Source organism: Copadichromis virginalis, linkage group LG23, assembly GCF_057382275.1.
Source record: "Copadichromis virginalis isolate Kocher_CV1m ecotype Utaka linkage group LG23, C_Virginalis_male_GT1.1, whole genome shotgun sequence".
Classification (NCBI taxonomy): domain Eukaryota; kingdom Metazoa; phylum Chordata; class Actinopteri; order Cichliformes; family Cichlidae; genus Copadichromis; species Copadichromis virginalis.
In genome coordinates this window covers 38733677-38746685 of record NC_140639.1, presented here as the reverse complement: position 1 = coordinate 38746685, position 13009 = coordinate 38733677, and the positions used below count along the sequence as shown (strand labels likewise).

At 39.1% G+C, this 13009-nt stretch overlaps 1 protein-coding gene across 1 annotated transcript; it reads right to left on the bottom strand.

The window, feature by feature from the left end:
• Positions 1-115: 115 nt before the first annotated feature.
• On the bottom strand, positions 116-12490 carry lypd6 (LY6/PLAUR domain containing 6). The gene is made up of 5 exons (XM_085448032.1): positions 12439-12490; positions 6366-6515; positions 1642-1740; positions 742-872; positions 116-671 (listed from the first exon to the last, which is right to left on the bottom strand). The coding sequence occupies exons 2-5, from the start codon at positions 6481-6483 to the stop codon at positions 492-494; spliced, it is 528 nt and encodes a 175-aa protein (XP_085304158.1). The 5' UTR covers positions 6484-6515; positions 12439-12490; the 3' UTR covers positions 116-491.
• Between the last annotated feature and the right edge of the window lie 519 nt (positions 12491-13009).

The window sequence follows — 13009 nt, the reverse complement described above, 5'->3', positions numbered from 1 at the left end:
CAAACAGGTTTGAACAGCAAGTGGGCGGAGCTTCAGTGCTGTCAACCAGTGCTCTGATGACCATATTAGGGAGTCCTGAGAGCTTGAAAAAGGGAGGCAACTGGACTTCTTTAGGTTTTAAAAATCCAGATGTCTTCTCTTATTATTGTTTAAGTCTATAATGATCTACCATATTAGGGATAGTCAGCATCGGCACGCAGAGCCAGGAGTAGAAGACATATCTGAGACAGTGTTTAGATCATTGTGAAGCCTGAGCTTTTGACTCAGAGATGTTTATTATGAGCTATATACAAAGTAACATTATAAATATAACAGAAAACACAGAAATGCAGATCGACTATTAAAAAAGTGGAAAAGAAGAAAGGAAACCAAAGTTGAATCAGTTGTCTTGCATATAAAAATGTCTTTAAACCTTCAGTTACTGAAACACGCAGCCAACACAGGTCCCAGTTCTGCCACTACACATACCAGCTGTTCTCTTTCTACGTGTCTCAAACACGTCCAGCTGTGAAGATGACAACAATGATGGCGATGATGATGAAGCACAGCGCTCTAGAATGAAGACTCCCGCTCAAACTAACCAAAGGAGAAATGGAGGAGAAAATGGCACTGCTGTCATTTCTGGGCACCAACACGTTGCAGATGTTCCCCTCACAGCAGGAAGAGCACACCTGAGGGATGAGAGGAAAGCCTATCACGTTAAGGTTGAGGAGACATCTGAAGGCAGAGCTCTCCACGTACCTGGTAGCCAGTATCGGCAACGTCAGCACAGCCAGTGAACAGACACTCCTCCAAGGTGGCACAGCGCTTGGTCACAGACACACTTTCCCCACTTCTATCCATCATGTGGAGGGTGGAGCAGTATTTAGTATCTGAAGGACAGTAAAATTCCCTTCATGTGACCAATTATGTCTTAATAACTCGACAGATTCACAGGCAGCCCCAATATGAGGAGTACAAAGTTTAAAACTGCCAACAAATATTTAAATTTAGAAAGATAAGAACTACCAAACGGTACTCTTCAGTGCATGACACTTTCAGCTTTTGGTGATCACAGTTTGTTTAGAGAGTTGGATGGCAGGTAGATGATTTTCAGATTCCACAGTGGGCTCTGGCCCTACTGAGTTTGGGAAAACGTGTTTCCATCAACTCTAACTGCACATTAAGAATGTGTTCCAGTTGCCAAGCAGATGTAGATCCCCGTGAAGTCGACCGAACGTGCGAAGTAAAATTCCAAGAAGAAGGAAGCAAAGTTCCTCTGATGAAAGATAACTGTGGGAACACCTGTTCATCACTACGTTCTACACTGATGAGCAAGATTAGCCATCAGTCGTCACACCTTGCTGAAGTGTTGGCAAAAAGGGCATGCAAATGAGATTTTGGAGAAGGGGGGGCTAGCATCTCCCTCCACTCACCTCCAAAACCACCTGTAAGCCACTTCCGCTTAAAAGTTCTTCCTTCCTACCAAGTCCTAGCAAATTATTATAAATATTGTTTATATCAATCTATTTTATTTATTTTAATCATTTTGTTGATGTTCGTTTGTAGCGCATTCCCAAAGAAACACGTTTCTCAAGAGAAGTCACTTGAACTGACATCTCCTTGAGCAGGCAGCCACAGATGAATCAAAAGCTGACGTACCCTTTGGACAGTATACGTCCGGGGCCCAGCGGTTGCAGTCGTAGTTGTCTACAGCATCTTGGCATGTGAAGCACTTGAATCCGCCAGGGTAAGGAGTAGCTGTGGAGACACAACTGTATTCAGTTTTAAGTTCAATAAGTGAAGAAGGCGTGTTTTCATTCGTCCTGTGTGTAATATCATTCCTGCAGAAAGGGACCTTCATTCATCAACCTTCTGGGGTGTTTTTTTTAATTAGCTCATTCAATCACTGTACACATTCTCTGTGTTTCTGGGTGATTTCAGAATCATAAGAGAGACGAATGTCCTAAAATTCGACCACCCCTGCCTTTTCCCTGGCTTCTGACATGGTTATGAAGTTGCCCTCAAAGCACAGATAGGACCAGAAGATGTGAAGGGCTTGTTAATCAAAGCTGGAGGGGCCCCAAAACCAGGTGCACTTTGGTACGAATCTTCCTGAAACGAGTTTCCATCTTATCCTGAGGCTTGTTTTTCCGAGGTGCCCCGACTTCCTTGCAAAGACGTGTGTTAGGTTTTTGGGGATTGGATACTGGGCTCAGGTTTGGATGTAAGATAGACAAAGCTCTTAAAGTATATAAACTATGACTCTCATACAGTGGGGCAAAAAAGTATTTAGTCAGCCACCGATTGTGCAAGTTCCCCCACTTAAAATGATGACAGAGGTCAGTAATTTGCACCAGAGGTACACTTCAACTGTGAGAGACAGAATGTGAAAAAAAAAATCCATGAATTCACATGGTAGAATTTGTAAAGAATTTATTCGTAAATCAGGGTGGAAAATAAGTATTTGGTCACCTCAAACAAGGAAAATCTCTGGCTCTCACAGACCTGTAACGTCTTCTGTAAGAAGCTTTTCTGTCCCCCACTCGTTACCTGTATGAATGGCACCTGTTTGAACTCATCATCTGTATAAAAGACACCTGTCCACAGCCTCAAACAGTCAGACTCCAAACTCCGCCATGGCCAAGACCAAAGAGCTTTTGAAGGACACCAGGAAAAGTATTGTAGACCTGCACCAGACTGGGAAGAGTGAATCTACAATAGGCAAGCAGCTTGGTGTGAAAGAATCAACTGTGGGAGCAATCATCAGAAAATGGAAGACATACAAGACCACTGATAATCTCCCTCGATCTGGGGCTCCACGCAAGATCTCATCCCGTGGGGTCAAAATGATCATGAGAACGGTGAGCAAAGATCCCAGAACCACACGGGGGGACCTGGTGAATGACCTGCAGAGAGCTGGGACCAAAGTAACAAAGGTCACCATCAGTAACACACTACAACGGCAGGGAATCAAATCCCGCAGTGCCAGACGTGTTCCGCTGCTGAAGCCAGTGCATGTCCAGGCCCGTCTGAAGTTTGCCAGAGAGCACATGGATGATACAGCAGAGGATTGGGAGAATGTCATGTGGTCAGATGAAACCAAAGTAGAACTTTTTGGTATAAACTCAACTCGTCGTGTTTGGAGGAAGAAGAATACTGAGTTGCATCCCAAGAACACCATACCTACTGTGAAGCATGGGGGTGGAAACATCATGCTATGGGGCTGTTTTTCTGCCAAGGGGACAGGACGACTGATCCGTGTTAAGGACAGAATGAATGGGGCCATGTATCGTGAGATTTTGAGCCAAAACCTCCTTCCATCAGTGAGAACTTTGAAGATGAAACGAGGCTGGGTCTTCCAACATGACAATGATCCAAAACACACCGCCCGGGCAACAAAGGAATGGCTCCGTAAAAGCATTTGAAAGTCCTGGAGTGGCCTAGCCAGTCTCCAGACCTCAACCCCATAGAAAATCTGTGGCGGGAGTTGAAAGTCCGTGTTGCTCGGCGACAGCCCCAAAACATCACTGCTCTCGAGAAGATCTGCATGGAGGAATAGGCCAAAATACCAGCTACTGTGTGTGCAAACCTGGTAAAGACCTATAGTAAACGTTTGACCTCTGTTATTGCCAACAAAGGTTATGTTACAAAGTATTGAGTTGTATTTTTGTTATTGACCAAATACTTATTTTCCACCCTAATTTACGAATAAATTCTTTACAAATCCTACCATGTGGATTCATGGATTTTTTTTTCACATTCTGTCTCTCACAGTTGAAGTGTACCTCTGGTGCAAATTACTGACCTCTGTCATCATTTTAAGTGGGGGAACTTGCACAATCGGTGGCTGACTAAATACTTTTTTGCCCCACTGTAAGTATTCTCACAGATGAGAATCAAATCAAAACTGCTGCTGTTTGTACATAGTAAAACTGTTTTCATATTTCTTGTACCATTTCTATTTTGATGTATTTGTTTAATTCACATGTCACAATGTTCACACTGTTCAGGTTTGATGCTTTTCTTATTAAAATAAAGTGCTGTATGACTGTGGCCTGTAGTATAGTGCACTTTAAAGGTTACGTAAATAAATGTATATACCAGTCTTTTTTTGGTTCAAATTAACTGCAAGTTCATCCCAGACCAATTTCATTTTATATTAACATTATTTGTTGCAGAAAAGGTTTTGAAAAAAGTGTGTCGCTATGAGTCTTAAGACTGTGTTTGTGTTGTTCACAATTCCACGAGGCCCAGCAATTTGTGCACCTACAATGGCATAGATGACATCATGTTATTTTTGTTTCACAATACTAACATTTAATTTTTATCCCCAAAACATCAGTTTTCTGTGGCATATTACGACACTATCACTTTACCTAGAAACCACCTAGAAGCAGGCTAAAATTAGCTGCTTTTTTTTCTTTGCACACTTAAAAACACCCTGTTGTTTTATCAGTAACCTCTGATTTGCCCCAAAAAAGAAAAGTTATTGAGTAAGTAAGTCATGATTGATGTAGACAAATAACTTCCATAAGTTCTCGATGGGCAATTGAAATGTGTGAATACCAAGTGACAAAACTGCTTTTTTTGGTCATTAGTAACACAAAACCCACTGGTCTACAATGCTTTGTATACCACAGTGGGGAACATGTAAATTATGCATATATTACTAACTGTGTTAATAACTGTGACTGTCATCTGACTGTTACTTTAGAAAGGGCAGTGGCATTAGCATAGGTGCACTTTCTTGGTAAATACATTGGACACTTAATCATTTAAAATAAAACAAGCTGTTGTCCAGTTTTTTGTTTATTCTAGGCAGAAATTTCTGTCTATTGAGAAAAATCCACTAAAACTACTAAATTAAAACAAATCATGTTACTGTCTAACATGTTTCTCATTAAAGTAAGACACTTTAGCGGTTTTACTGGATATTTATGTTTTAGCACATTTCATATATTCATTTAAATATTTGTATTTTGACTTTTAACTATTAGTTCTTTAATTCATTCAGTGTGTGAATAAACATGTATAGTATATCACAGTTGTTTTGTTCCTTTCACATCCTTATACAGTCCCTACTTTTATGCAAATCAGAGATGGATAAGCGGAAAATGTAAAAACTTCCTGATTTGAGATGAAATTACCCAAGTGTATACATTTATATGGATCCGCATTTTGAAATAATAATAAGAGTTGTAAAGTGCAGAATCCAGGTAACACAGGTAATACAGGTAACCTAACGAGTGAAAGGTGTTTTAAGCTAGGGAAAAATCATTGGTAATGGAAATTCAGCTCAGGTGAACCTCTCAGTTTTTTGTCTCTATTCATGTGAGTCCTGCAGCTCGTTTTTACATGAAGGCTCTGGCAGGTACACAAAAACTATACAAACACGCTTCTGGTTGTGAAACTTTGGGTTAATTAAAAATATGTCATTTGGTCAATCACCTTCTGATTTTCTGCTTATTTAACAATTATACTGATTACTAAAAAAGAAGCAATAAATCTGTAGCCTGTGTCATAGATGCTCTCCAAAGATTTATGGATACTCATCAGTCTACTCCACGTCTCTGACTCAGGGATCAAACAAGGACCAGCCACTTTTCAGTCAAAGAACAATCCTGTTATTCTCAACAAAGACACAAACCAATCGCTTTGATGATCATGAACCACATCCTTGTGTAATAAGTTTCCAAGATTTTTTTCAGGAATTTTGAAAAGGGATTCATCAGTGTTATTTCCAAGAATTAATTCCAAATAAAGATGAAATACATTTGATCTTTTAAAGGTGCAAGTTAAATAGCAGAACTGTAACTTATAACTGGAATAAGTTTACTTAATATGTGTTAGTGTTTTAAGAACACACATTTCAATCAGTGTAATCTATGTTATAACAGCCCTAATCTGTTGCTTTTGTTTGTCTGTCATACGTCAATGGTTGAGAGAATGAAAGCTGCAGAACCAGCTTACAATCAGAGAAGGATGCCAACTATACTTTTATATATTTATATTTTAACATATTGTAATAAACTGTTGTTTTGGCAGCTACAACTGATTTAAATACAAAACGAAACTTTCCATTAAGTTTTATTTGTGCATGTGTAGCGTTTAAATGCATCTGTACTCACTCGTTATTCATTCAGTTAACATGACTTTTGTACCTTTGTAACATTTATTTATTTAAATAAAACAACAGTTTTGTTTTCTACACCGTGCTTGCTTTCTGCTTTTCTTGCAGCTTGTTTCCGATAGATATTATTAAAATGTTCCATTCAAGTTCAGTGCACGCTATTTAAAAACAATGCCGCTAATGTTATTCAGTCATATTCAGTATCAAACCTTTAAACAAATTGAGATGTAAAATAGTACTCCTATACTCCTACTTGAGGGGTGCAGCAGGATGATATCCTTCATGGTGAAGTCCCGTGACTGCGCAGTTTTCACCCAGTCAGTGATGGTGGTCAGCAGCAGGACCCAGGCCACTGTTGGCCAGGCCTCCATTATTGCACCAGAGTGTCTTCATGCACTTAGGCCTGTTGAACATGAGTGGATTAAAATGACAATATTAGAGAATCTTAAACGGATAAAGAATGTAAACACTCAGCCTCCCTGAGCTTTTTTTAAAGATACTACAGAGTCTTTTTAATGTATTGTTATTTTTGGTGTACAAGAAAGCATGATTAAACCACAGTTGAACTCAACGAAACATCAACAAAAGGCTTCAAGTGGCTAATAATAGAACCAATAAGTCTATAAATGTGACCACCTGTGTTCCTTCTCATGCTGTGAGCCTGCTTCATTAATCAAATGTCAAAGGAACTCTACGAGCCAGCTTTAAGCCTCAGCATCCCTTTCTGGATTTAACAGATAATGAAAGTGCTGATATTTCCATATTTTACTCAAGAAACTGAACACTGGTCATGTAAACCTATATTAATGCTCTCATTATTTTAATGCCAATCAATAAAACTCTCTAGAAACTATTCTTGAACTAATCTGAAGGTAATATGAAGTTTATAGGTCTGTAGCAATTGACCCTGCAGAAAGTTGGTATCCTCTATGGACTATGCGCCCCAGCATCCACTGACCAGCATCACCACCTGCAGGAGCCACCATAGAGGTCAAGTGTAGTGCATATCAGCTGGAATGGGAGAGGACCTGATGAGCCGATCCCTGACTGTTGAAATTAGCTCTATTGACACAAAATGTCACCTGTCTCGTGGAGAAGGAGACTGAGCTAGTGGTTGAGGTTATTGGAATCAGTCTCCTGTAAAGGGGCTGGGCTTCCTCCAGTCTGGGGTTGCCCTTGGTGAGAGATTGCGGGCAAGGGTAGGTAGGTATACTTGTATCCCCCATTGGAGTACTTTCTATATGTTGGGGTTCTCCCCGTGGAAGAGAGTTGTCCCTGACTATTACTTCAGCTTATGCACCAAATTATACTTCAGAGGTACACACAACCTTCCTGTAATCACTGAAAAAAAAGAGTATGGTTTGGGTAACCTGTGGGACTCCAGAGGAAGCTGACAGGTACCAGCTGGCAGATTGCAGCTTATGTAGTAGCTGAAACAAAAAGTCTGGTGTGGGAGAAGTTTGGTGAGCTCGTGGAACAAGACTTTTGGTCAGCGTTGAAACGATTCTGGCAAACCACCAGATGACACAAGAGAAAAGTGGTGCTCTATCTATCTATAGGGGTGCTGCTGACTTCAGCTGAGGGTACAGTCGGAATTCTTCAAGGATCCCCTCAATCCCAGTGACAATGCTTAGAGAAAGCAGAGTCTGGGGACGATGGGGACAACTTGCCCATTATTAGAAGTGAGGTCATTGAAGCAGGTAAACAACTACTTGGTGGCAGGATCAGTGGGGAGGGTTCCTTAAACCTCTGGACGTTATGGGGCTTTCTTGGTTGACATCCCCCTGCTACATCACATACAGATCTGGGGCAGTGCCTCTGAACTGGCAGACTGGGGTGGATGTTCCCATCTTTAAAAAGGTTGACCAGAGGGTGTACTCAAATTGCAGGAGGATCACACTACTCAGACTCCAAAGGAAGATGTACGTCAACGTACAAGAGAGGAGACTATGTCCTGAACCTTGGATTCAGGCGGAACAAAGCAGTTTTCTTCCTGGTCATGGACCTCTGGACTCTTTGGGTTGTGTTGGAATTTCCCAGTCAGTCTACATGTGCTTTGTGGACTTGGAGACTGTATTCAGTCACATGTGTAAATGCTGTTAAATAATGTTCTGTGTAGAGTTCATGATGAGGATGATTGATTTATAATGGATTACAAAATTTCATGAATATATATAGTTAGTGTTAAAAATATCTTTATTTGAAATGTACATGTGTAAAGTGTAAGAGCTGGTGTCTCATGAGAATACCCTTAACGAGAGTAAGCGAGACCTTTCGTGTACTGCGAGGGAGCAGATGTCTCTCATGAAGCGTGTTAAGTTAAAGGTTTATTAAAAGAAAAGCAGCATAAGGACTTAAGGACCTCTTTTCAGGACAAACAGTCAGTGAGGTAGTTGTCATTTGAGAAATGTTTTTATTTGTGTTTGGACTTAATATGTGTACTGTGAAGTTGCTAAATGGTTTGTACTGTTCACTCGTGACCAGTTCTCATGGCGTATTGGCGTACTGGTGTACTGGTGATGGTGAAGCTGAGGAGGAGAGAAAGCCCAAGTAATAAACGCCTGTTTCAAAGAACCGACCAGTGTCTGTGTCGTGAAGAGAGCTACAACATGCAGCTTCAGGAGCATGGAGTATCTGGCTTGTTGCTACTAGCCATTCAGCCCCCGCTCAACCGCAGTGATAGTTTGGTCCACATTGCCAACAATAAGTCAGAGTCATTGTAGTAAAGCTATTTATTTTGCTATAATTAAAGCCTCATAGAGGATTTTGAGATTGTATTGATATTATATCTCAATCCTGAGCTTTCAGTTAGAGTCCAGTCAGAACACTCCCTCTTTTTAGATTCACTGAGACGTCAATCAGTGAATTACACACCAGATGACCTGGTTTTATCCCTGACTTTTATGTTTTATCCCCAGGCACTGTGCCAGACTGTGGGGCTGTAAATGCTTGTTTTCTTTGCATTATGCATGCCCCAGTAAAATGGATCCACATCTTTACTTTGGTCCAAACACCCATAATGTAAAGTGCTACAAGAACACACTTGTTTTACTTCCAACACAAAGACATGATTATAAGTCATAAGACCTGAAACTAAAATAATTTCATTAAAAGGAAGCTTAGTAACTGATTGACCACATACATTTTCAGGCTAAAATGTTAATTTTCAATGAGTCCAGGTTCTCAAATGTGAAAATGAATGCCACAGTGTCTAAGTGGTAGTTAATATTCAGGATTAAAATAATTAAAACCTCCTCTCTAGATTTGCATGTCTTTTCAGCATGTGAGAAACTAATAAACACACGAAAACACAAAAAGGTCTGTAAATCAGGCTTAATAACAGGATTAATCTAAAGCCTTCACAGCGGTCTCCTAGTCGTCAGAGAGGTCTCCTCCTATTGCATTCATCAAGCTCCTCGAAGCACAGTGCTACTGTATAGCTCTTAATCATACGCTGTATGCTGAAAGAAAAACTTGAGATTAGGTCCCAAACTTTGAGCTGTCTGAAGGATCCCTGGCTTTGCCTGCAGTAAAATCTGTTTTTAGGTCTGAGAGGAGAAGGCAGGAGTGCAGGGATTATATACAAAGGCTCCCTGTTATAACTGGGGGGATGGAGAGGTTTCAATCAGCACCAACCAACTCCTTCGGGTCCCGGTTAAAAGGCTGTAGAAGGCTAAAAGAATCTGAAGGAGAGTCCGTCAAGACAACAGGGGATGAAGTTCAGAGATAGTGTAAACTGTAGATTGTTACCTGCTTAGTTACACATCTGGATGCATCCACACATTACAAAAAAACTAATGTGATGCAGATATATGGGCTAAATTGAAAGAAATGGCTCGGAGTTTAAGATGAATCTTATGAATATATATTACTTGACATGCACTAATGAAAAAAGCGACAGACCTAAACTGTCTTATGGACATCATGAAGTTCATAATTAGAATTATTTGCACTTCATTTTTGGCATAAAAGAAAGTAATGTGCAGAAACATGTGCAACTTGTTACATCTTCGAAGAGAAGATGTGGAGGCAAATATAATGAAAGACTAATTAGTGACAGAACACAACTGGAAACTACAATATGTCACATAAAAAAGTTCAAAACAAAAAAGAGCAAAACATTAATTGATCTAATAATAATGGCGGCTCCAGTGGTTCCAAACCATTTCAGTTAACTATACCTCCACAGCCACAGCTATGTCAAATAAACTCAAATATCACCTCACTGATGATGAGATCATTTCAGTGTAATTTAACCTGATTTTTTTTTTAAATTGAACAATGTTTAATTTTGCTGTGATATTTACAATACAATTGAACTTGAATGCAGGGTTAGTTAAATTATGTACTTTTGTAGTACAACCATTTCAACATCATCATAATTTATCTGTGTGGTCACTGTATTAGCTTTTTACATATATCATTTGGCCATTATTTTGAACAATTTTATTTAGCCACCTGCCCCCTAACGCTATGTAGCTAGCTTAAATGTTAAATGTTAATCCAGTAATGTTAGCTTGATACTAGATATTCATTATACACAGATTTTTTTATTAGTATTTTCCACTACTATTTCAACTACTACGTTTAGACATGAACTAATAGTATATAATAGTGTAACCCATATATAAATATAAATTGTTTATTTTAACCATTATCTGTGCTGATGGCTAATTATTAGCCATTATGGCAACCATTATCCAGTGCCAAACTATCATAATGAAATGTATATTAAGTTTTTATTGCAATTTTTAGCAAATAACTACAACCTTCTTTACCAAAATCATAATGTTCTAGTGTTGCACTTGACGCAGAATGTCTTCATTTCCTTTAGTTTACACCCAGGCAAACTCAGTTGTTGAGCTAATAGATCTAATTTAGTAAAATCCACTAACTCACTCTGCAGTCTGACCTGACAAAAATAGCTGGCTTATTGCTCCAAATTGGTCATGTGTTTCAAAAGAATACTTGATCAACATTTAGACCACCAGGGTTGACTTTGAAGATCAGCAGCTCAGCTCTATTGACCAGACACATATGGCAGGGGCTTAACTTCTTTCATTCCACTGATTTTCTCCCTATCTATCACGTCAGAGATAATTGACTGCATTCACAAAATTCTTGTTTCTCTTGTATAATTAGGTGGTTGAAATGTCATAAATATAAAGTCCCCTTCCCAAGCATTGCCATCTGGATTTACTGACACACTACATCACTGCGTGATTTTTGTGAGGTTTTTGCTTAGCTCATAAAGCATCTGACATTTTAACATTGTTTAACATGACCAAAAAGGTCACAGTTGGCCAGACACTCTAAATGAATGTAGTCTCCTTACTGCCTATTTGTATTAGCTGATTCATTATGATACATAAATCAAGATAATATGACAAGCAGACATTCCTTAGAAGTACATGTGACCTGTGCTATATAACATTTATAATTGGATTATTATCTCTTGTTATCTCTAAAGCTGCTCCAACTTTAAACTGTAACCTATTGTGACCAAACTACAAAACTTGGCTTTAAAACCACAAAGCAGTCGTGCTGAGAGGTCAAGTCTAAAGAACTGGACTTTGTGTGTATTTAAAATTTTTATCAACATTTGGGTAGCATAGCTTCCACACTATAAGGAGGGATTTAATTGAGTCCAATACAATATTTTTGCAATGTAGCTGCTCATATTTATATGTAAAATAGGGGTGTGAGACATGTAGGTCAGGACCAGAACTGACCCAAAAACTCCAGGTTTTGTTCATTGGCACATCTACTTTGAAGGACATGCAATGAAACATGTAGTATAAACTGTACTTTTTGAAAAGAAAGGCAGATTAAATATAGCTTTACTGGTTTGGCAACACTTCAGAATAAACTGGGTTATATGCGGCCCATGAACTAAAATGTAATGTTCTTATAGCTGTCAAAATTATTCAATCATTAAGCAGAATATAATGTATGTAGATAATACTTTACGGACTGTAGCACTTCACACAAAGTCTACCACATTAAAAGCACCATGGAAACTTGTGTAATCACAGTAAATTTACAACTTTTAACAAGGTACAAAGATTTACTGGGTTCCCACATAGTTCAGTTTAAGATCATATGCTGTCTCCACAACTATATTTGCTCTTCACTGAAATGGTGAATATGAACTAAATCTCACGATCAAAAACATGACAGCATTTCATGAAATATCATATCTTCAATTCATCTAAACGTAACGCTTCTCAATTGCACTGGTGCGCACGGAATTGATTTAAAATTACATGTGTTAGTACAGCTTGACTCTACGACTTTATCGCAACACTATTTTAATAAGAACTTACCAGCTTTAAATGCTCGATAGGACGCTCTCCATTCGGCGCGGATGAAGCTCAGAAACTAGTGAAGTGCAGCTCGGCGCGGCTGAGGAGGGGAGGGGGAGGCTGCAACGTCACAGACATCGGCACTCCCACAAATAGAAATGGATCATAAAAAAAAACAATGTTTTTTAATTCACCTTTTTTTCATGGCGGGGATTTATATATTATATATAGCAATGCACTGATATACAAAAATTTCCCTTTATGATTTTTTTAAAATATGCATTTTGTTAGTTATCAAAATGTATTACTTTCATAAACGAATTAATAAGTATATGTACGCTATTTTTCTTTTTTTTCCCTTTTTTTTCTTAATTTGATAAAATACTTTTTACAGTGTTGCTGAAGTTTAAGTGAATGTGTTATTTTTGCCAGTTTTAGCCGCTACATCAGGTGTTTGTGAGTGGGAGGGGCAGCGTCCAGCCTCCTCAGTGGAATTGCCCTCCTGGCCAAGAGGGAACAGAATGCCAGTAGAGGTGCCTCATTCCCACTGATGCCAAAGAGAGAAAGCAGGGGTCCAGGTGGCAGCATTACA

What these genes read in the sequence shown, in the direction of transcription:
- lypd6 (XM_085448032.1), bottom strand. Translation starts at nt 6,483, where the DNA reads ATGGAGGCCTGGCCAACAGTGGCCTGGGTCCTGCTGCTGACCACCATC. An exon ending in GGACGTATACTGTCCAAAGG is followed by an intron (nt 873 to 1,641) that starts GTACGTCAGCTT and finishes ACTGTCCTTCAG; the next exon opens with ATACTAAATACTGCTCCACC. An exon ending in TTGCCGATACTGGCTACCAG is followed by an intron (nt 672 to 741) that starts GTACGTGGAGAG and finishes CTCATCCCTCAG; the next exon opens with GTGTGCTCTTCCTGCTGTGA.